This window comes from Aplosporella prunicola, assembly GCF_010093885.1.
Source record: "Aplosporella prunicola CBS 121167 unplaced genomic scaffold K452scaffold_12, whole genome shotgun sequence".
NCBI lineage: Eukaryota > Fungi > Ascomycota > Dothideomycetes > Botryosphaeriales > Aplosporellaceae > Aplosporella > Aplosporella prunicola.
In genome coordinates, this window is record NW_022983540.1 from 751,011 (window position 1) to 770,063 (window position 19,053).

The 19,053-nt window shown below is 56.2% G+C and overlaps 3 protein-coding genes across 3 annotated transcripts; all 3 read left to right on the forward strand.

Moving 5' to 3' along the window:
- Positions 1-4: 4 nt before the first annotated feature.
- Positions 5-3,857, forward strand: K452DRAFT_308571 (uncharacterized protein; the record flags this gene model as incomplete). The annotated part of the gene is made up of 2 exons (XM_033543166.1): positions 5-521; positions 583-3,857. 2 exons carry the CDS (start codon positions 5-7, stop codon positions 3,855-3,857), a joined length of 3,792 nt encoding a protein of 1,263 aa, XP_033397907.1.
- Positions 3,858-7,888: 4,031 nt separating this feature from the next.
- On the forward strand, positions 7,889-11,388 carry K452DRAFT_358633 (glycosyltransferase family 20 protein). Its single transcript, XM_033546211.1, has 4 exons — positions 7,889-8,098; positions 8,151-9,504; positions 9,557-10,883; positions 10,940-11,388. Exons 1-4 carry the CDS (start codon positions 8,076-8,078, stop codon positions 10,987-10,989), a joined length of 2,754 nt encoding a protein of 917 aa, XP_033397908.1. The 5' UTR covers positions 7,889-8,075; the 3' UTR covers positions 10,990-11,388.
- Positions 11,389-17,126: 5,738 nt separating this feature from the next.
- On the forward strand, positions 17,127-17,765 carry K452DRAFT_207037 (uncharacterized protein; the record flags this gene model as incomplete). Its single annotated transcript, XM_033536115.1, has 1 exon — positions 17,127-17,765. A coding segment is annotated over one exon (639 nt), but the record flags the coding sequence as incomplete, so codon positions are not given.
- Between the last annotated feature and the right edge of the window lie 1,288 nt (positions 17,766-19,053).

Consider the following 19,053-nt stretch of genomic DNA (forward strand, 5'->3'; position numbering starts at 1 on the left):
CGCCATGGGCAACGTGCCGTCTACCGAGACCGTCGGCGAGCAGCGAAAGCTGACCAAACCTAAGACAAACAACCACGGATCCTTACAAGCCTCTAGGCTCGTTCCCCAGCCTCCGCCTTCTCCTACGGCCCAGCTTTCCGACCCTAACTGCGATGACGTTGTCTGGACTTCCGGTGGGACCTTTAGAAGTACCGACGAAGCCCGCCAGCAAATAAGGTCGCAACTCTTCGGCTCCAAAGACGCTGAGATCTACAGAGAATCAGCCAACAGCGAGGACGGGAGAGATAGCCTGGGTGAGCTCGCGTCGAGCGTCAAGGACCGTTTGACTAGCCTCTCCAGGACTGGATCCCTTTTATCAGACATGCCTAGCCCACGCACTTCTTCTACAAGGATCACCAACCCGTTCAATGGTTCGAAAGTGTCTCTGCCCGCGGACCCGCGCACCATTGATATCGAATCGACTATTGCACTCCTGCAAGAGTTGAAGAAAACTGCATCACCAGAGGATCTCGTGGCTCTGCGTATGTAGACCAACTGAGATTGCGAGCAAGCAAAGAGAATGCTAACGTTGAAAATATTTAGACAAGGCACTTCTTCCAACAAAGCCCATTGAGCCTGCTATCAACCCTATTTCTCCTGTAGATGCGCCTGTTGGTCCACTAGTTCGTCGTAGGTCGCTGGCTGTGCCTGGACTGGCGACTCGTGGTACTTATGACCTTTTGCGGAAGCAAAATGAGGTCTCTCTACTTTCGTCATCTTCATCGGACCGGGAGCAATTGTCGAAGCTCCGGGAATTTGCGCCTTCTCCATCGAACCACATGATTGGCCTGGAAGCACCGCGAGAGGAGAGCTCTTATGGACCTCGTGCGACAACCCCTGGAGACATGGATTATGCGCTCTTGGGTTCCAAAATCGGCACGCTTACTATCACCAATGGAGCCCCATCTCCGGCCCCCAGCGTCTTGACTAGGCCAATGACAAACCAGATGTCCATGCCAAATCTGCACGAACCTCAGGACTATTTCGCAAAGTTCGAGAGCGTGGTAGGATCTGAAGAGCCGGACATGGCCATTTCAAACCGCCCTACAACCGCTCATCGGAGAGCCCGCTCGACCGTCGCTACTTCGTCATCGTCTACTGCCGGATTGGCACCACCTGTGTCGGAAGGACTGAGCACAGCTGGAAAGTCGCCTCGTCCTAGCAGTTCCTTCGATAGCCGTCACTTTCAAAACAACACCGGAAGATCTAGTGATGAGACACTCACGGGATCTGCAACCGAGCCCAGGAGGATATCTGATGCGGCCGTCACGGCTCAAGAGTATATCTCGGAACTGGCGTCGAGCCCGTTTGGAGATAGCCCTTGGGCTAACGACGACGCCTCGGAATACGCGCAACTGAGCAACTTTGACGACGAGGGTTACCAAGCTCCCAGTGAAGACCACAGCCTCCCAGAGGAAGCATTTGACACGCTGAACAAGAGCCCCTTCGCCGACGAGATGTTCCTCACTGATGTGTCGACCAAGAACTCTCTGGAGTTGAACTCAAACGAGTCCACCGACGGCCAGCTGCAGAGGCCTCCTCAGAAACACACGGATTCTGGTTACTCATCTGGAGCCAGTCTCAAAGCGGTGAAGGCAGGAAAGGCGATTACAAACGTATCCGAGGGTCAGAAACAGCGCTGCGCCGTTGTCGCTGAATCCAACGAAGACGCCAAGAGCATGTACACAATCCGTGCCATGCTCGCAATGACGCCGCCTGAAGAGCCCAAGCCGGCGGTTGCAGGATCGAGAGCGGCAAAGCCCGACCGTCTCCCTCTTCTGCGCACGAAGTCTTGGAAGCGCTTCTCCTTCAAGAGCAGTGCGCCGTCGTCGCCCGTCCCCCCTTCGCCTGTTCCCTTCATCGCCGACCAGCCGGAGTCCAGCATCACGCCCGCGAAACCCCTGCGTCAAGACTCGGGTATCTCGACTGAGCAGTCCGGCCTCGCGCCTAGTAAGTCTAAGAGGCTGCTCAGGAAACGGAAATCCTCGATCCCGTCCTCGCCCATCGTGCAGGCCTTCAAGCCTATCCGCAAGGGCAGCGTGCCCGAAATCCCGGCTGAAGTCTCGGCGCAGTATACGAGGCGCTTGACTGAGTCTCCTCAGATGGCGAACCTCGACCATACTTTCGCGTCTGTTAACCACGAGGAACCAATCCAGGAGGAAGATGCTGCCGTCAATGCTGCTGCTGTCTCGATCCGCTTTCCTTCTCCCACGCCCCAAAAAGACACCAATGCCGACACCAAGGCCTCTGAACCTACCACCCGCGAACGCAAGCCCAAGCGCACCGAAAGCGCGTCTCGCCTGCCATCCAAGTCCCCGCGCCGACGCTCCCTGTCCCTGCATCTCTCCCGCAAGTCCAAGGAAGCAACGCGGGATTCCTCAGTCGACGAACCTGTCCCCAGCCTTCCCGTCAACGACGACGATGACGACGAAGCCGGCCCCACGATCCAAGATTTTGGCACTGTGGCCGCTTCGCTCGGCGGGTCTCCCTATGACATTGCCATGGACGCCCTTGCGACCAAGCCTCGTGTCGCGGCTGCCACGCTGCCGCACCACTGTAGCACAAATATGATGGAGCGCGCGCGCGCACCGGCGAGGGCGACGATGGACGCGGCTACGGCGTCGGAGTTTGCGAGATTGAGGAGCAGAGAGCGCGCTTCTACTAGCACCCCGACCGGCACTCGCCCAGAAAGCTGGTTCCAGGATGGTGAGAGGCAGCAGCAGCAGCGGTCCCCGCCGTCAGCACCCAATTTCTCGCGGCCGAGCAGCTGGCAGCAGCAGCCCGCTAGTAGGGAGACGACGCCGACACCGCCGCTGCTGAAGTCGCCGGTCATGGCGCCGCAGAGGCCGAGGTATTACGAAGCGTACCGCCCGGGCAAGACGTCGGCGACGGTGACGCTCACGGACGCGGAGCGCGCAGCTGCGCTTTCTGCACTGGAAGGCGGCGCCAACTCCAGCAGAGGCGCCAGCCCTACTGCTTCGGCTTCGACTTCCGCCTCCGTCTCCACGCTTACGCTCCCTCCCACTCTGCGCGTCACGACCGCGCCAAAGTCCGAAGAGAAGATCCCCTCGCCCGCCCCCGCAGACGAGGGCATTAGCCCCCTCTCGACCGTCCCGCCGCAGCCACAGCACGCGCCTCCACCCCCGCCACCGCCCGCGTCGCGCGCGCTTCCGGTCCTCCCAACCCTGCAAGTCCATGCGCCGACGCCGACGCCCGAGAACCAGTTGCGCAGCGCGCCGCCGGCTTCGATGGCTTCGGGCTGGGAGCACGCGTCCCGCGTGTGGCGGCAGCGGCGGCAGTCGCTGGGCGAGGGCCTGAAGGCGCAGAACCTGGCGCAGCAGCAGCAGCAGCAGCAGCAGCAGCAGCAGCAGGGGAGAAGGGGCAGCACGGCGGCAGCGATCCCGTCGGTGCCGGCTTTGCCTGCTTTGCCTGCTTTGCCTGTGCCTAGGGTCGAGGTTGGGGCCAAGGCCGTCGTCGAGGTCGTCGCGACTTCTTCTTCTTCGCCGGTTATTTCCCCGGTTGTTTCGCCTGTCGTGTCGAGGACTGCGTCGCCTTCGTCCCAGCAGCAGAGGCCTTCGCCCATGAAGCGCAGATCGACGATTAAGCGGTACTATGTGGGCATGCCCCCGGGGGAGGGGGAAACGGAGGGTGCGGCGGCTGAGGCGGAGAAGAGGAAGGAGAAGAAGGAGCGGAGGGAGCGGAAGGAGAAGAAGGAGAAGAAGGAGAAGAGGAAGTCGTTGAAGGACTCGTCGGTCGAGAGTATGATGACGTCGACGACCACCACCACCACCACCACCACCACGACGGTGGTGGCGTAGCGGTAGGTTAGGGGAAGAAAAGTATATATCTTTGCTGGCTGGCTGGGATTGGTGGCGTTGGGTGAGGGGTTGCTACTGCTGCTACTGCTGCTACGGGCTGGTTTTGGTTCGGGTTCTGGCTGGGGTTGGGAAGGTATTGGGAGTGGTATTGGTATTGGCGTTTTCTATTGTGTTGGCTTCTGATTTAGAAGACGGTGTTGGTGGGTTGCCTACATGCGTAGGTTGGTGCGCTGTGAAGGGTGGGTAATAAGGCTGGGTTTTGGGCCTGGGTTGCTCTTTTGCTCTTTTGTTGTTTTTCTTTTCTTCGTACATTTTTATACCTTGGTGTTGTTTTTTTCTTTGTCGTATATCTTTTCTTTTCCTTCTTCTCTTTCGCTTCTTATTATTCTTATTATTCTTCTCCTTCTTGAGTTGAGTTGAGTTGTATTCATTTACCCTGACCCATCGCCCTGAGCGATATGCAGGCTATTCTTCTCCTTCTTGTTGCTTTTGTTCTTTTTCTTTGTATCTTAAATCCTGACTGCCTCTCCCACCCCGCCTTTCCGTTTTCCGTTTTCCACTTGACTGCTTAGTCTTACTGCGTAAGCTTGCGTCGGGTGTGTGGGTTTGTGGGTTTGTGGGGTGGACTGAGGTCGTCGGTGCATCACGTAGTATATGAGGTAGGTAATTGTCACGAGTGTCTGTCTGCTTGTTGGTGTGGTTGGTGCGTGGGTGAGTGCTATTGGTGTTGGTGTTGTAGAGAGAGGGAAGTATAGGAGAGGTTAGAACGGGGGTTATATTCTTCAAAATCAATAACAGGGCTTGGCCGGCTTGGTTAATATTCGCTATGTTAGAAGAACTGGTTGTAAAGATGCTGGTGTTGATGATTTGTAGTAGTGTTAGTAGATGATGAAGAACGGCATTGGCAGGCGGAGAAGGAGGATAGTATTATTATGTACATGGCGTGGAACAAACATGAACATAATAGAAGATGCTCGATAATGAACGTCCCCAGTCACTGGGAGTGGATGTGCCGATCACATTTCCCAGTGAAGTGATAGGATGGGTTTGCTTTAGTCGGATTTTGCAAACGATTATGCTAGTGACTGAACAAAGATGGGGATGTTGCTGGCTTGGGCCTTTTATAGAGTGAGGAGGATAAAGGGACATTTAGCAGTACGTCTCAAATGAAGTCTGGACAATGTACTTCTTACTATCACGCAATAAGCAAGCGGTCTAATGTTCGTCGCCGTAAAGCGATATTCACCATGAAGCGGGATAGTGATACTTGTACGGAGTAGAAAAAGATACCCAGTTAAGATATGTAGAGTCTACATGTGCTCTGAGATCTTTTCACCCATACCCAGGACACGGGCTGGGAGCTGGGCAAGGAGTACTCCGTAGGTAGGGTTTCCTGTCTCGCTAGACGATAGGTCTCGGTTCACAGTGACGGGCGTCACAAGCACGATCGGTTTTACGCAAGGCAGTGGGTACATAATCATCATTGCTGACTTGAGACAGCAACATGTGTGATCATATTCTTTCAGTTTCAGCTGATCGACTCCGTCCAGCCTCTGCTTTGCCATCGCAAGACGGAGTCCTCGTCGGCTAGTCCCGACCCCCAACTGGCGAAATACCGGCCTGTCTGAACTGTCTCAGCCAAGCAAAATTCCAAGCACATTGACGAATGTGGCGAACCTCGTTTTCCGGGACTTTGATGCTCAGCAGCAGCGCCAGCAAGTGGTGTAAACCAGTATCAACAGACAACGAAGAAGAAGAACACTGAGCGATAGCGTAGGAAAACATCATCGAGAGCCAGAGCACCGCAGTGCGTAGTCATAGGCTAAAGCGCGCAACCCCTCTTCCTGATTGCGAGGGAGACAGACCCGTCATCGTCCCTTCGTTTTCCAGATCTTGGTCCAAGTTCAGGTTAATGATGTCTTCGACGAGTATCTGTGGCTTTGTCGTTGATGTCGGGACTGAGAAAGATGGGGTTTTAAGGAGTGTCCGAAGTTCGAAGTTCGAAGCACGTCTGTCTTATCCATGTGGGTATATGGTGCCCACGGGAAGGGCATGCTGGCATGAGTCGAGGGTGTGGTAGGGCTCGAAGAACCCAACGGGTCCTAGGTATTTAGCCGTGTTTTTCTTTACAACTCCTGCAAGAATGCCCTTGCTTTTGGCACCGGGTAATTTGCCTACCCCCTCTAGATATTTTGCCCTCCCCACGTGGATAGCATCTACAGAATCATATGATGTGTTTTCTACTCTTAAAAACTTTAGGTCTCTATACCCGTATAAGTACCTTTGTACCCTTTGAATATTTTATTTTTATACCCTTAGTAGTCGTATATTGGTATGTTAGAGTAGTCGTAGTTATAACTACCTAAGGAGTACTCTGTAGGTATTGTAGGTTTTACTCATGTAGTCAAAGGGTGGGCAAATTATCCGGGGCCTTGCTTTTATGGTTTTTGCACGTGAGCCGGGAAATTAGTGGCGGGATGTTGGAGAGTCTGGGTATTGTGAGCTTTTTCTCGGCTTTTACAGGATTTGGGCCGTCTGGGTTATCAAGTTATCAGGTAGTGTGTGGGGCTTGAAGATGTAGAAGGCGGTAGTGAGATACAATATATTAGCGGGAGTGCTACAGGGCCGATAAGATCGACAGGCCCGCCCAACCGCGTCGGGCTGAATTAAGTCATGGCCGCTGGCGTCCTGCACGCGCGACCATATCGCCAGCAGGAAAGGATATAATCGCTCAAGATTATACCAGGCTCTTCACCGGAAGCAGCCACAAACAGCGACCAGCCAACGCGAGCATCTCCACAAGCCACCGGCCCAAAAACGTGCAGCCCCGCAGCGCGCAAGGCTGCCCACCGCGCGTGCGCGTTTGCCCACTCACCCGCAGCCGATCCGGTAATTTCGGAAGCGAAGGTGTTGGCAACGCCGCTTGCCTGATTGACTCAGGTCTCGTTTCCGGTCTACTGTTACCCCGGATTCCTGCGACAATGAGCCCGGCGGGCAAAACTTGTTTTGCCATAGGTAGCAGCAGCAGCAGCTCTGGCACCTGGCTCGCTGCCCGACTATTGAGGGATTTGCCTACCTTTGCTACGCTGATAGGTGGGACACGCCCGCCGAGTGGTGCCGCGTACGCGCTTCGTGTCGGATATGTATGTCGCTTGCGAGACAGGGCGTCGTTGGCTGTGGCGGAGGCGCGGGCGTCATCCGGACGTGAGATGGCGCATCCCCGCGCCGGCGCACGCATATACTACGTAGGCGCATGTGAGAGGGCTCATCAGGCCGGCCGGGTGGTGGTGATAGTGGTTGTGGGAAAAAGCGTTGCAGTGAGTATGTAGTAGTGATACCCCCGTGCGTGAAGGAGCAGTAACGGGTTGGCTAGCTGATGATATGACGGCGGAGTGGATCCACTGCGCGCGCGGAACTGCACGAGGGAGATCACCCGAGTTGCGAGGCTGCCTAGGCCAGTCTATTAGAGGTCGAGTCGACGCTATTTGCAATGGCTGTTGGCAGGAAGATTCTGGAAGCGGCCATTCAGAGGGCGGCGACAGCAGCATCCGGCCTGAATTGGGGTTACGCCGCGAAGTGGGACAGAGACATCGGGCACACGTGGGGGGTGCGAGGAAGTTTCTGGCGGCTTCGTCATGGCAATGTACCTAGTAGTTTGAGACGTTGCACGCAGGAACGCGGGCAAAAACGGAGAGTGATCGGCCGGTGAGAGAAGGGAGGGCACAAAAAAAAAAGGTCCAAGGTCGTAGGCGGAGGTCTGCCTCACGGAGGATGAGCCCGAGACGTCATGCCTCCAGGCGCATGCGGTGCGACGGGCTGGCGCGCGCAGGAACTTCAGCTTTATTTTAGCGCGTAGGTAAGAGGGAGGGCAAAAACATGGCATCTAGCAATCGCAAAACGTCTTCATCAGCCTGCGGGAGCGCTAGGGCTGCACGTCGCTCCGAGCATCTCTTCCCCCCCCGCCGGGGCCCGGGCTGTTTTGGCAGTGACGTGAGTTGCTGGTCATTCCTACGGCGCGCCCCATCCTCTACACAAACTTCAACACCCCCCCACCAATTCCTCTCCTTCTCCCCCGTCCAATTCAACCTTCGGACTCTCCATTTCCAGTCGCCTTCCTCCGGGGGCCTGTTTCATCGTCCTTCTGCGACACTGGCCCTTGGCCCTACCGTCTCACCACTGCTCAGGTAGCTAGAAAAAAAATAGCTGACCGCCATCAAAATGCCGACTTTTATCGTATCCCTGTTAGTAGCCGTCAAAACGAGTGTCAAAGGCCTCGCTCTTACATTATCGCAGGTTTTTGCCCTATACCATCGACTTTCACGATTTGCCACAGTCCTCTCCTCCCAGCCGTCGGCCGAGTCCTCCGCGGCGCAACGCCTCAAAACTCGAGCCTGCGGCGGAGCCGGGCGAGCAGCATGCGAGTCTCTTCGCGCAGCCCACTCCCCCGCAAACGCCTTCTGCTACTGCGGCGCACGAAGAGTTCTTCACGCAAGAGCAACCTAGCGTCTCAACACATTTCCCGAAACCGCACGACCCTCGCTCTCTTGTCCGCAGCGATGCCCACGTCCCCGAATGGGGCAGCGGTCTCTTCTTCAACCAGCCTCGTTCGCGGGCTGCTGCGCCTCCCTCGGAAGACATTCTAAAGTACACCAAGGCTCAGGAGCTGGCGGCGGCGGCGCACCACCAGCGCAGGCCTTCCCGCCGCTCGCCGAAGCGGATGAGCGTCAGCAGCAATAGGAGTTCGAGCAGCTCTAGACAGCAGTGGGGCTCGGAGTGGACCGTCGAGCCGGCAGTTCAAGGTAATGGTGGCCTTGCCAATGCTGTGCGGGCCGCCATCGGCGCAGGCAAGCTGCAAGACGTCTACTGGGTCGGCACTGTGGGCTTCCCCACTGATGCCCTGGATGACGGAAAAAAGCATGAGATTCACGAGAAGCTGGAGTCTGAGTTCGATGCCCTGACTGTCTTTGTCAACGACAACGATTTCGATGGTCACTACACCCACTACTGCAAAACCATCCTCTGGCCCGTCTTCCACTACCAGATTCCTGACCACCCGAAGAGCAAGGCCTATGAGGACCACTCTTGGATATACTATGTCCACCTGAACCAGGCTTTCGCCGATAACATTATCAAGAGCTACAAGCGCGGAGATGTCATCTGGGTCCACGACTACCATCTGCTGCTAGTTCCCGGTATGGTCAGGAAGAAGCTTCCCGACGCGGAGATTGGCTTCTTCATGCACACGGCCTTCCCGTCGTCCGAGGTATTCCGTTGCTTGGCCGTTCGCAGGGAGCTTCTTGAGGGTATGCTCGGTGCCAACTTGGTTGCCTTCCAGTCCCGCGAGTATGCGCAGCATTTCCTTCAAACCTGCAGTCGTCTGCTCATCGTCGAAGCGACCAACGATGGCGTGCAGTTGGAGAACCGTTTCGTCAACGTTGCATGGCTGCCAATCGGTATCGACCCCAAGAGCTTGGCGCTCGTTCGCGAGGAGCCGACCGTCAAGGAGTGGATTAAGGTCATGCAAGAGAGGTACAAGGGCAAGATGCTCATTGTCGCTCGTGATAAGTTGGACCAAGTCCGCGGTGTCAGACAAAAGCTGTTGTCTTTCGAGCTTTTCCTCAACAAGTACCCCCAGTTCCGCGATAAGGTCAGTTGGTGCTCTTATAATATAACTTCTCACAATGCTGACAGGTATTTAGGTTGTAATGATCCAAGTTGCAACGTCTACGACTGAGAACTCCGAGCTTGCCATGACCGTGTCGGATATTGTCACCCGCATCGAGTCCACTCATTCGACGCTCGCTCACCAGCCGCTGGTCTTCCTTAGGCAGGATATCGCGTTCTCGCAATATCTGGCCTTGCTTTCCGTGGCCGATGTTCTCATGATCACCAGTCTTCGTGAAGGTATGAACCTTACTGCGCACGAATTCATTGCTTGCCAGGATGGCCGGGCCACCGAGAAGAAGCACGGTCCCCTTATTCTCAGTGAATTCACGGGCAGTACCTCCATCTTTGGCGGGAACGAACTGGCCGTAAACCCATGGGATTACAAGCAGTGCGCCGAGGCCATCAAGACTGCGCTTGAGATGTCTCCGGAGGAGAAGGAACGCAGGTACACGAAGTTGAACAACGTCATCATGCACCACACCGGTGAATACTGGTGTACAACATTGAGCCACACCCTCGCAAAGGTTCACGAGGAGCACTTCATGCGCGATACGATGTCCATCCCTCGTCTTTCGACCTCTCAGCTGTGCGAGAAGTACAAGAATGCCAACAGGCGCATTTTCATTCTTGACTACGAGGGTACCCTGGCTTCGTATGGTTCGCCGACGAGCATCATCATGACCAGCCCGCAGAGAGTCATCGATGCCTTGAATGAGGTGTTGATGGACAACAAGAACATGGTGTATGTCATGAGCGGTCGCACGCCAGAGGAGCTCGAGCGCTTGTTCAGCCGCGTCCCTACCCTTGGACTGATCGCCGAGAACGGTTGCTTCGTGCGTCCATTTGGGACGGACCAGTGGGTCGCCTTTGCGGATACCTCCAAGGTCGATGAGTGGAAGGCTAGCGTCAAGGAGATTCTGCAGTACTACAAGGACCGTGTCGAGGGCAGCTGGGTTGAGGAGCGTCACTGCTCGCTCATCTTCCACTACGAGCAGGCAGAAGACTTCGACGCTGCTGCGACGCAGGCTGGCGAGTGCGCCACTCACATTAACGAGGTTTGCGCTGCGCAGCACGTGCACGCTGTGCCGATTGACAAGTGCATCCTCGTCGAGCCGCTCGACTGGAGTAAGGGTAGCGCGGCCACCCACATCTTCAAGAAGTACCGCGACAGAGTGGTCGAGAAGGAGGGAGACTCGCCGGCCGAGTTCCTGCTTGTCGCGGGCGACGACCGTGAGGATGAACCCATTTTCCGCTGGGCCAACCAGCTGGGTAAGACGGGTGTCATTCGGGACGTCACGACGGTCAGCGTTGGTACGCGCAACACCGAAGCCAATGCTACGCTGACTCAGGGAACTACTGGTAAGTCACTATTGATGGTATAGTTGTGTGATTACACCGATCTGACTGTAATCCAGGTCTGCTCTCAGTTCTGCAGAAGCTCGCAAAGCTTTCGGAGAACGAGTAAACGAAGAGGCTTTGGCCCATCTCACGACACACTCAGCTCAGACTGACTGCATGCGCACGACGTTTCTTTCACTTCAATGCTGTCCTTATACGAGTACCCCCTTTTGTGGCACGAACCCAGGTTTCCTAGCGCACACGCATAGAGAGTTAGAATCACACACACCCTCAAAGCTTGAGCAACACTACTCTCGCAGAGTAATGAGTTAAGGCAGGACATGGACATACAAATACACAGTGAGACTGGCGCGGAGGGACAGGCGGACGGACTAGTTACTTCCTTCACACACTTGGCTTTGTTGCTGGGCTTGGCTGGCTGCGGGTACTGGGGTTTGGCAACGTAATTAGGTACCTGCTAGATATGCGCTATGAGATTCATGTACGATACGCAACGGCCGGGCAGAAGCAGCGGTGGAACATGCAGTGTGATATATCGCACGTATCCATGGAACTGGTCACTGAGACGGGTGCGGTGCAGCGGCCCGGCGCGCAGATACCCTGGCGCTAACGTCCAAAGCGGCTAGCGCGACCTCTTGTCGACCGAACGTGACGTCGCGTTCCCGCGTACGCTGAGCTCCCGCTTTCTGTGCCCAGAGCTCCGTCGCGCTTGACGGACTGCCACGACGACGCTACGCCCTCTGATCCTGCGGTTCTTGGACGAAAGAGAGCACTGGTGCGCGCCCGCACGCAGGGGTTGAGACGCGTGAAACGTCCGATTGATTGCGAAAAAAGCAAGCTCTCACGCAGGCCCGCTTCTCCGCCTGCTGCTTGCTCCACGCCTGCATCTGCATCGCGCAAGCAAGCTCCACGCACGCCCGCCCTCGCAGACTTGTTCACCCACTCAACGCCCTCGACGGCTCGCGGGCTCGTTCGCTCTCGCTCTCTCTCGCTCTCGCTCTCTCTCTCACCACTCTTGCCGGCCTCAATGCCTGTCTTCCACCGCGATCGCGTCAGATATCACAGTACCTCTGCTTTGTCACGCTGCTGTCCCGTTCTCGCCCTAGCTTTGCCTGCTGAGCACGGATACGGCCGAGCTCGCTCTGCTTTCTGCTAACTTGTAGGAGACGGTTCTACCGCTGTGCCGCCACTGTATTCAAGAGCTTTCTTTGGAGGTTTGGTCGAGGAGAGTTGTCGCCACAGTAGGCTCCGGAAGAGTCGATTCGAAACCACGGAAGGATGCCGCGCCAGCGGGCGCCTTCGAGACCGCGGGCGCAAGAGGCGCCTAGACCAAGATCGAGGAGCCAGCCCGCCATTGCACAGTCGACACCGCCCGCACTTCACGCTCAGGTCCTCAAGCATAGCGTCCGCGCCTTCGCGGAGAAACACCCGACTTTCCTGGCAGACAGAGCGGGTGTCAGCGCTGCTGCGCTCAAGCAGTTTCTCGATGAAGTGAGGCAGCAAGCGAAGGAGAAGGGCTTGCTGGCTCAAGATGTGGACGAGTGTGTGGAGGAGACCAAGATGAAGTTCCCGAAGAAGGTGAGGAAGGCATTGCGCGATAGCGGTGATGGCGGCAGAGATGCGAAGAAGAAAGACGCGGTGCATAAGAGTGACGGAGTGAAGGTGGATGATGGACCTGTCAGACAGAGCAAGACGCCTGTGCCTTTGCCGCTTCCGAGAGGTCGTACTCCTGGCCCTTCTGTTACTACGCCCTCTAAGATCGAGACTCCGGTTCGTGTTCCTACTTTTGATGCGGGATGTACTCCTGTCCCTGTTCCGCAGTTCAAGCCACATAATGTTGCTGAGAAGGAGGCTGCTCCGGCGGTAAACGGACATACTGAAGAGACTAAGAGGGAGAGAAAGGGCAAGCAGAAGACAAAGGCCTTGTCCAAGCCGATTAAACAGGAGAAAGAGTCAAGCCCAGAGTTGGAGTCTGCTCCTTCGGCTCCTGTTCCAAAAGCCAAACCGCCCAAGGTTGCTGAGAAGGGCTCAACAACAGTGCTCAACAAGCATACAGAGGAGCCCAAGCCGACTAAAAAGGGCAAGAAAAAGACGGACATCCCCGCCAAGCCAATCAAAAAGGAGAAAGCAGCAACCCCAGAATTAGAGCCCGAACCTCCGAAATCGCAAAATAAGCGGAAGAGGACGCTGTCTGACGACGGGACTGCACATCCCCCACAACCGGCGTCCAAACGCTCCCAATCGTCTCCAAGAACGACTGCTTCTCAGGCGCTGCATAATGAGTTGGAGCGCGAAGTCATTCAGTCTAATAAGACTACGCTCTTCAATATGAGGAACGTTATCGAGCAGCTTGATGCTACGAGCAGGCCTGTCACTCCGGCTAAAAGCAAGATGGACAAAGACATGGCAACTACATTGTCTGCTCCTGAGGCCACGAGCGAGCCTGCCATTGCGGCCGCGGCTAAAAGCAAAAAGGACAATGACGCGGCGACTACGTCTGGTCCTGATGCCACCGATGAGATTTTTAAATTCACTGCCAACGACAAGAAAAGCACGCACAAGGACAAGCACAGCCAAAATGACAGGAAGTCCAAGTTAGACAGGAAGCACAAACTGGACAAGAAGAACAAGGCTCGCTCGCATCACCACCATCATCAAGAAGCTCTGAAGCCCGATTCGCCGCCTCCAAAGAAGAAGCACAAATCCAAGCACACAGACGAACCCGAGCCTGCTCGAGAGTCGTCCGCCTCGACCAAAGCCGCTGAAGACGAATCGACAAAATACCTCAAGAAGAAAGACAAGAAACGGTTGGAGAAAGAGAAGCGTGTGGCGGAAGAAAGGATCGTCGAGGCAGATATGCCGCCGCCGCCGCCTCTTGTTCATGAAGCAGATATCGGAAACGCTTCCAAGCTTATGGCCAAGGAAAAGCGCAGGATGAAGAAAGAGAAGAAAGAGAAGCAGGAGACAGAGATGAGGAAGTGCGGTGAGCTTGAGCAAAATCAGGAGCCGCAGATATCCGCTGCTTCTGCGCATATTGAATTAGAACAGGCTGTGCCGCATGATAGTGGCGTGGATGCTGTGATGGTACAAGAGGGACTGGAGCGTAAGAAGAATCACCATCAGTCCACGAAAGGGAAGCGAGAGGTGGAGGAGACAGTTGTCGAGCCGGAACCGGAACCAAAACCTCACACTCCTAAGAACAAGAGGCACCATCCATCAGCGGGAGAGAAGCAAGAAGTTGAAAAGGAATCCGCCGAGGTTGAAAATGCGGTTGTCGAGCAGCTGGAGCAGGAACCTAAGCCTCACAAGAAGAAAAATAAGAAGAAGCACAGCATTAAAGTCAAGGAGCCTGAAGTGGTGGAGATGCCGCCTAAGATTGAGACGGGGACTGCAGGGCCTGCTTTGAGTGACAGAGAGCACCTGGTTGCTGATACTGGTGAGGACGATGAGATGGTCGTTGATCGGCTGGTGCCTCCTACACTTGACGAGAACCATGGTGTGCAGACTGAGGAACCAGAGGTTGAGACAGCTCCTGTCGAGACTGAAACGGTATCCGCACTCGCTGTTCCGGGCGATAAGGAGCATTCAGTTGCCAACCATGGTAGCGAAGTCTCACTACCAGCCCACCAATATCCAGTCCTCTCCAAAGAACAGAAGGTAGAGAGGAAAATGAGGAAAAAAGAGAAAAAACTACAGAAGCGAACCGAACAACGCATTGCCAAAGAGCTCGCGCAACAGTCCTCTTCACACCAAAATCAAGCGCACTCACCATCTCTTGACAGCAACGAAGAGGCCAAGACAGAGGTGGACAACAAAGCCACATCCATTTCCGAAGAGCCGATGAGCTTGCTCACAGAGCCCACGAAGAAGCAAGAGGACGAGGCAGAGCAAGAACCGCTACAGAACGGCGACCTGTTGCCCGTTTCGGAGCCTCTGGCAATGACGCCGCCGCTGAAGCGCAAGCGCTCGCCTTCGCCTTCGCCCTCTGATGGTATTAGCGATGCTAATGCTACTTTGGATACTCAGGCTGGCGCTGCTTCGGATGCGCCTGAGCCTCGGTTGAGTAAGGGTCAGAGAAGGCGGGCCAGGCTGGCTGCGAAGAAGCGTAAGCTTGTGGAAGAAGTGGCCGAAGCGCAAATGTCTGGACGTGAGGATCGAGGACCTGGCTCTGAGTGTCAACCTGAGCTTGAACCTGAGCCCGAGGCTGAACCTGTGGCTGAACCTGAGCCCGAGGTTGAACCTGAACCTGAGTTTATATCTGAACCCAAACTTCAGCCCCCAAAAACCCACGAGACCAGAAAACGCGACGCCTCGCCCTCCACTATTGAAACGACACAGCGCCCTGTCAAGAGGCAGCGCAAACTCTCGGGCAGAGCAGTACGTCACCACCTCGACACGAGCGCATCCGAGGACAACAACAGCGTTGACGACTCCTTCTCCCCCGCCGCGCCGCGCAGGACCGGCATCACGAATACGTTCAGCGTGCTCCTGGCGCAGCAGAATGACGAGGATGACGAAGACCAGGACCGCACCGAAGGCTGGCGTTCCAGCATCCTGCGCTCCTCGGACGTGAGGCGCAGGACATCAGGCGCTTCGTCTGTTGCTGGCAGCGCGCGGAAGCGGCGCAGTCGGCGCGCTAGTATTCAGGATGAGGTTGATCGGCAGATTCGGCGCGACATGGCTGCTAGAGCGGGCGATAAGAGCGAGGGTGTTAAAGTAGAGGAAGAGGATAGTGAAGAAAACCTCTTGACGATGGTGCTCAGAAGAGAGAGGGAGCTGTATGATCTGGAGCAGGCGCAGAAGAAGGCTAAAGCTGAGGTTGAGGCTGAGATTGTGACGCCTAGCTCTGAGCAGGACGACTCTGAGGCGTCTGAGGAGGCTTCTGTGGATGGCGCGTCTGAGGCTGAGTCCGGCGTGCCCGTGGACTTGGATTCGAACATACGGTCACCGTTGGGCCCTGCGCAGATCCCGCTGCCTGAATCTCGAAGCGCGTCGGAAGAAGGCTCTGCGTCTTCTGCCGCATCTGACGAGGAAAAAGTGCCAGATGAGCAAGAAGCTCCGGAAACTGAGGAAGAGCAAGAGTCAGGAGATTCGACGGAACAAGACGACGACGAAGAAGAAGCAGCAGAAGAAGAAGAAGAAGAAGAGCGTCCTTGGTTCACAGTATCATTCTCGGAGTTGCAAAACGAGCCGATTGCAGATGCGAATGAGAAACGTGAGGATACGGACATTGAAGAGGAAATAGAAGATGAGCAGATGGAGCCGCCGTCGGAGCTTGAGAGGGAGGCTTTGTTCGGAGAAGATGAGTCGTCGTCGGAATATGAGGAGTCGATCCCCGATGAGCCGAATAGCGAGGGCTCTCCTGTGAGGGAGATTGAGAGTGAGGACTCTTCTGTTGATGAACCTGTCGACGAGGATCTTGCTGTCGATAAGCAATCGCCGGCGAAGAACAATAACGTGTCGCGCAAGCTCTCGGGCCAGTGGAAGCTGCCTATTCCTGATGAGCCTGATAACAAGGATTCTCCTGTTGAGGAGCCGGAGAGCGAAGACTCTTCTGTTGACGAACCCATCAGCGAAAACCTTACCGTCAACAAGCAATCTCCCGCGCAGAACAACAACTGGGCGCGCAAGCTGTCAAACCAGTGGCAACACCTGAAGTCGAGCTTTTCGAACGCGTCACAGCTGAGTGGCTCTAGGAAAGAACTTCTGGATGGCAAGGAGAGCGATGCAGGGAGTGTGGCAGTTGAAAGCGAAAGCGAAACTGAGAGTGATGAAGAGAGTAGTGACGAGAGCCAGGAAGAGGTTGATGAGGAAGAGGACGAAAGAAAGGAGGGTGGCGAGGGCGTCGAAAAGTCGCCTGCCGCCGGTTCACGCAGGTCAGCCTCCCGGATTGATGTTCAAACACAAGGTCCTGACCAGATGGAGGTTGCCACCATGCATCAGCCCGTTCAGGAGCATGAGGCAAATCCTCCATTTGCCCTGAGAAGCACTCCGGAAACCAGAGGCTCATCCTACGAAAAGGACCCTCCTGGCTTCATTCTTCCACAATTGAACGGTGCCATAGACGCCACCGAACCACAAGCTTCGCTATCCCGGCATAGTTCGCCGTCCAGCAGGGAATCCTCATATGAAATAGAACCAAAAGGCTTTATTTCACAGGACGCCCCGCCAACCACACCTCGGCGCCGTACAGGATTGAGGTCAAACCATTTCCCGTCTCAGCGCCCACCACCAGGCACTGTTTCCCGCCTTCCGTTCCCTGAAGTCTCGGCGCCACGCTTTGGCTTGGTCCAAGAAGATGTTTGCGACGACCCCTTCCGGCTCATCATTGCAGTAACTTTCCTCAACAAGACCTCAGGCGAAGTCGCGATCCCCGTCTTCTGGGACTTCATGGCCCACTACCCAACGCCAACGGACCTGGCCCACGCCAACCTCGACGACGTAGTAGGCATCTTGCGCCGCGTGGGCCTGCAAAACGTGCGCGCCAAGACGCTGATCAAGTTCGCGCAAGGATGGCTTGAGCAGCCGCCGATGCGGGGCTACCGCTCGCGCACGCTGAACTACCCAAAGAAGGGCAGCGGGAAAGACATTCGTCCCCGGGAAGTGCTATACGATGCGGACCCACGCGACGGCGCGTTCGAGATTGTGCATTTGGCCGGCTGCAGGGGGCCATACGCGCTCGATAGCTGGCGCATCTTCTGCCGGGACGCGCTGCGCGGGGTGGCGCTGGGGTGGGACGGCGAAGGCGTGGGCGACGCGGGCTTCGAGCCTGAGTGGCGCAGGGTGCTGCCCCGTGATAAGGAGCTCAAGAGCTTTGTGCGCTGGTTGTGGCTCCGCGAGGGCTGGGACTGGGATATCAATACCGGCGAGAGGAAGCCGGCCGAGGGTGGTGTTGGGCGTATTGGCAAGTGGCGGTGGGATCAAGAGAGGGGGGTTGAGGTCCGGGTGGATAGCGATGGAGAGGTGGTCAGTGAGGACGAGGAAGACCAGGGCGAAGGCGAAGATGGAGTCGAGGATAGGGATGATGATGGAGTAGAGCACGAGTACACGGACGAAGGTGAGCACGAGGACAACGGTGAAGGGGAGGAAGACGCAGAGGGCGATGATGCTGCTTTTGCTTTTGCTGAGGACGTGCGTGTTGACGACGCGCAGCATCCGCAGCAAGAACAACAGCAGCAGCACCAGCACCATCTAGACGCGAGTCCTCGTCCTCGGCCTCGGCCTCGCCTGAGCCAGAGCTCGTCGACTCGTCGCCCTCGCTCCACGTCGCCCCTCGTCGTCGTCGAAGCTTGCGCCTCCGCTGCAAGGCGGCGGCCCAGCGGGCAGGACCACGAGCTTGAGCTCGACGACGCCATCCCCCCGTGTTCCCGCTCCCGCTCCCGCTCCTCGCGCCACTGCGTGCCTCCTGCGCATGAGCTTGAGCTTGAGCTTTCGCCTTCGTCGGAGCTTCCTGAACTTCCTGAACTTCCTGGTATGGCGCCGGTGGCTGAATTGCAACAGCAACAGCAGCAGCAGCAGTCTTTGCTTGACGGCACCGACGACATCGACACCAACACCGCCAACATGCACACGCACATCACGCGCCCCCAAGAAAACGAACACGAACAAGAAAAAGAACCCGAAAACGAAAAACAGCCCGACCAAGACGCACACAAACCCGAAGCTGAAAAAGAAACCCACGCACCACCCCCCTCCCCACCCCCACATTCTTCGTCGTCGTCGTCGTCCTCGTCTCCCCCCTCCACCCCACCACTACCTCGCCACAGACGCTCCTCAATCATCCCCGAGACGCCCGAGGCCGTCGTCTTCCCCGAGGGCATGGAGGCGAGTAAGCGCGCACGCAGGCCTAGAGCCGCTGATGCCGAGGAGTTGGGCGAGGGGGATTGGTTGCTGGGTGTGCTGTTTGGTGAGGATGATGGTGAGGATGATGGTGAGAGTGATGGTGGGGAAGGTGGTGGGGATATAGGGGATGGGAGTGGGGGTAGGGGTGAGGGTGAGGGCGAGAGGGTTTGGGGCAAGGAGGGCAGCGTCGAGCTGTAGTCTTGGTTGTGGTAGTTGGGGACGTGGTGTGTGTGAAGTAATGGAGTGGCTTGATTGCTGGTTGTTACATTGATTGTTGTAGCTGCTTTTTTGCTTCTAATATGGTGCGTGTAACGTTCTGTGATATTTT

What these genes read in the sequence shown, in the direction of transcription:
- K452DRAFT_358633 (XM_033546211.1), top strand. Translation starts at nt 8,076, where the DNA reads ATGCCGACTTTTATCGTATCCCT. An exon ending in ACCCCCAGTTCCGCGATAAG is followed by an intron (nt 9,505 to 9,556) that starts GTCAGTTGGTGC and finishes ACAGGTATTTAG; the next exon opens with GTTGTAATGATCCAAGTTGC. An exon ending in GCTGACTCAGGGAACTACTG is followed by an intron (nt 10,884 to 10,939) that starts GTAAGTCACTAT and finishes ACTGTAATCCAG; the next exon opens with GTCTGCTCTCAGTTCTGCAG.